The sequence below is a fragment of the Acanthamoeba castellanii genome, assembly GCF_000313135.1.
Source record: "Acanthamoeba castellanii str. Neff unplaced genomic scaffold scf7180000082850, whole genome shotgun sequence".
NCBI classification, from domain to species: Eukaryota; Discosea; order Longamoebia; family Acanthamoebidae; genus Acanthamoeba; species Acanthamoeba castellanii.
Genome location: NW_004457281.1, coordinates 1 through 3,226, shown reverse-complemented (window position 1 = coordinate 3,226; position 3,226 = coordinate 1). Strand labels below are relative to the sequence as shown.

The window sequence follows — 3,226 nt, the reverse complement described above, 5'->3', positions numbered from 1 at the left end:
GGTTGGTGCGTACCGTGGGTTCCACTGTACGGCGCCGACGACGCCAGCGTGCCCTCGCCAAATGGCCACTTCCTCGCCGGTCACCGTGTTCCATACGTGCACGTTGCCATCTTCGCCACCTGGGACAGAACAAGAAGAAGGTGAATATAACCGACGTGTCGCTTCCAGCGCGCGACGTGCCACGTCGAGGAAGGCGAACCTGAGAGCACGTATTGTGCGTCGGGAGAGAACGAAGCCTCCAACGCGGAATGATGATCGTTGATACGGCCGGTGTACATTTGTTTCTAAACTCACCACGCAGCCACACGCACTGTCAGGCCACACACGACTAATCGCGTGTGTGACGAGGAGTCGGGCGAGGCGGGCGTACCTTCTTGCCCGTGAATGCGTCGATGAGGAAGATCGGACTGTCGGTGGTGGGTAGAAGGATGTACTTGCCGTCGTTACTGAACTTGATACCGGACCATTGGAGCGCGGTGTGATGGTCCACGAAGAACGTGGCAAACGGACCCTGTGGACGCGAGTGACCAGGGGGGTGAGCCAACTGACCACACACACACGACACACGTAACATAAGGGCACCTTTTCGAATGAGCGCAGATCGTAAAGCTTGACGGCATTGTTGGATGTGGCGACGGCAAAGATGAGACCCTGTGCGTCGTAGGCCACGCTCGCCCGCCCAGTCCGTCGAATCAGCCCCTGGCACGCATTCGTGCGCAGATCCCACAGCCGCACGGTGCTGTCCAACGAGGCAGAGAGGAATGTGTCGTCCACGGGCGACATGGCAAGGGAGGTGACCCTGCGAAACGTTCAACACACAGCCAACCAGAGGCACATAAGGTCGCATCATAAGTATCGATCGAGACCAAGTGCGCACGCTATGCAGTTTGTGGCGACGAGTGGGCCTATGGCTGGATTACCTGTCGCGATGGCCCTTGAAGTATCGCAGATAGTGATTGTCGTGCAGCGAGAGATACCGCAGGGTCTCTGTGCGCGGAGGAGGCAAGGAGTGAACACATGGTGAGCAAAGTCGGCCCGATGGAGAAGCGTGTGGTTGATCGATGGCGCAAGTGGGCGCGCATACCGTCCCACGAGTTCTTGGAGGCGCAGATGACTGTGTTTTCGTTGTGGGTCCAGCGTATGAGGTCGACCCCGTACTTCTTGCTCAGCACGGTCCTTGTCGTTCTGCGACGTCGCGTGAGCGACAACAGCTCGCTGCAGCAGGAGACAAGAGGAAGGAAGGGTCCAACGTACTTGCCCGAGACCGCGTTGTAGACATGGATGGACTCGTCGTCACTGGCCGTTACGAGATGCTCTCCCGTTTTGTAAAAATCCAGTGAATTGATCCTCGCTGTCTGGAGTGGTGGGCACCAAGGATGAGGGGGACTTTCAAATTAATAAAATCTCCCATAATCTTGCATAGATTGAGCGCATTACACGGCAGGGAAGTAAGTACATTGTCTTTGAAGACCTTTCCCATAGCCATAGATTGAACGAGCTCATCGTCAATGCGCGCCATCTGAATCCGCTCGTGCTTGTGTGGGAAACTATTTCTTTTTCTGTTCTTTTTTCCAACAGTTATTTTTTTATCAGAGTTAGTATTTATTTGCCGAAGATGGAGCACGCTACCCTCGATGCAGGACAAACCAAGATGATTTTCGTGTCTGGTGATCGTGCCTCTGTTGGCAAAAGCACTGTTGCTCTTGGCCTACTCGGCTCCCTTCTTCGAACGGTTCGCCTCCTCCCCCCTTCGAAGTGCTGCCGAACGACTAAAGCTTCATGGGTGGTTGCGGTGCAAAGGGCTTGTACAAACCCGAAGAGATTGCATACATCAAGCCAGCCACGCAGTGTATCGACGTCCAGCTGGTGTCCAAGTACTGCAATTTGTATGGTAGGATGCCCCGCCCCACCTTGCCTTGCCTCTTGCTCCATGGTAATGGTGGTGCTGGTCTGTGTGAAGGCATCGCGCACCGCGGCATCGGTCCCGTGGTGTTCTACACCGGCTTCACGCGCGAGTGCATTGATGGGCAGGGGCCATCGCCCAAAGAGCTGCTCGACAAGATCGAGGAGGCGGTGAACACCATCGCCAAGGGCAAGAAGGTGCGTGCCGTTCTCATCTACGCTTGGTGTATTCTGTGCTGAATGGGATTTGTGGCGCCAATGCGCACCTGCCCGGCTCAGTTTGTCATCGTGGACGGCGTTGGTTATCCTTCGGTGGGGAGGTATGCTCAACCCTGCACGCAGTAACGTTGTGCGTCGCTGGCGAAGTGCTGAGTCACCGCCTTTATCACCCAGTGTTGTAGGGGCCTCAAACGCACAGATCGCTCAACGGCTGGCTATCCCCGTGCTTCTGGTTGGCCGAAGTGGTATGCCTCTTCAACCGGGCTTCGGGGCGCAGCTGCAAATGGCTACAGTTCACGCCTTTTACTCACACTTGTTGCCTCGCATCTCCCTTGCTTGTGATTAGGCGTGGGCGATGCCATCGACAGTTTCAACATCAACAAAGCCTATTTCGACCACTTCGGCGTCAAAGTGCTCGGCGCTGTCTTCAACAAGGTCGAAGATCCTTTCGAGGACATCAAGGAACACGGTACCGCACCCACTTCTGTCTCCCCTTGGACCTCTTGGCTTTCTGAATCTCATCATCTGTGGCTTCTCCTTCCCATCATCAGTGACGCGCTATTTCGCGCAGACGTACCCGGAAGCGAGCGCCTACGGGTTCATCCCGCTCGCGGCCCACCTTGCCCCCAAAGACGGGATCAGAAGAGGTACATTGACTACGATGACTTCCTCCAGCGCACGCGCTTCTTCTCTCGTCATGACTCGCTCTCACTCCGCCCTGCGCGTTGCCTCACTGAAGAAAAGGGAGCCTGCCAGCGCGAGACGCCCGTCACCCTGGCCATCAGCGACGAGGAGAAGGCGAGGGCCGAGGCGGTGATCGATGCCTTTGTGGAGCGCGTCGACGTTGCCAAGATCGTCCACGACGTTCACGCCTCGAAGTAGACAAAACAAATAAAAATATTGTCAATAATTATTTTCACCGACTGCGCCCGAACGGCCTCAAGGAGGTGAAACGCCTTGTGCTGGTTCAAACCAACACAACCAGAACATGCGGCATGCCCTGTTGAAGAAGAAGACGGAGACGACCACAATTCCGCTGGACAAGTTGAAAGCAAACCTGGCGCATGTACCAGAAGGCAAGGTGCCAGTAGTGCTCCTGTCCACA

The 3,226-nt window shown here is 55.8% G+C and overlaps 2 protein-coding genes across 2 annotated transcripts; one reads left to right on the top strand and one right to left on the bottom strand.

Annotated features, from left to right (window-relative positions):
• Positions 1–80: 80 nt before the first annotated feature.
• On the bottom strand, positions 81–1,519 carry ACA1_297540 (WD domain, G-beta repeat-containing protein; the record flags this gene model as incomplete). Its single annotated transcript, XM_004334012.1, has 8 exons — positions 81–199; positions 266–284; positions 371–511; positions 583–799; positions 921–987; positions 1,085–1,215; positions 1,255–1,355; positions 1,457–1,519. 8 exons carry the CDS (start codon positions 1,517–1,519, stop codon positions 81–83), a joined length of 858 nt encoding a protein of 285 aa, XP_004334060.1.
• A 96-nt stretch (positions 1,520–1,615) lies between these two features.
• ACA1_297530 (uncharacterized protein) lies at positions 1,616–3,003 on the top strand (the record flags this gene model as incomplete). Its single annotated transcript, XM_004334011.1, has 8 exons — positions 1,616–1,732; positions 1,801–1,891; positions 1,961–2,100; positions 2,182–2,222; positions 2,296–2,366; positions 2,468–2,590; positions 2,673–2,768; positions 2,861–3,003. The coding sequence occupies 8 exons, from the start codon at positions 1,616–1,618 to the stop codon at positions 3,001–3,003; spliced, it is 822 nt and encodes a 273-aa protein (XP_004334059.1).
• Positions 3,004–3,226: the final 223 nt, after the last annotated feature.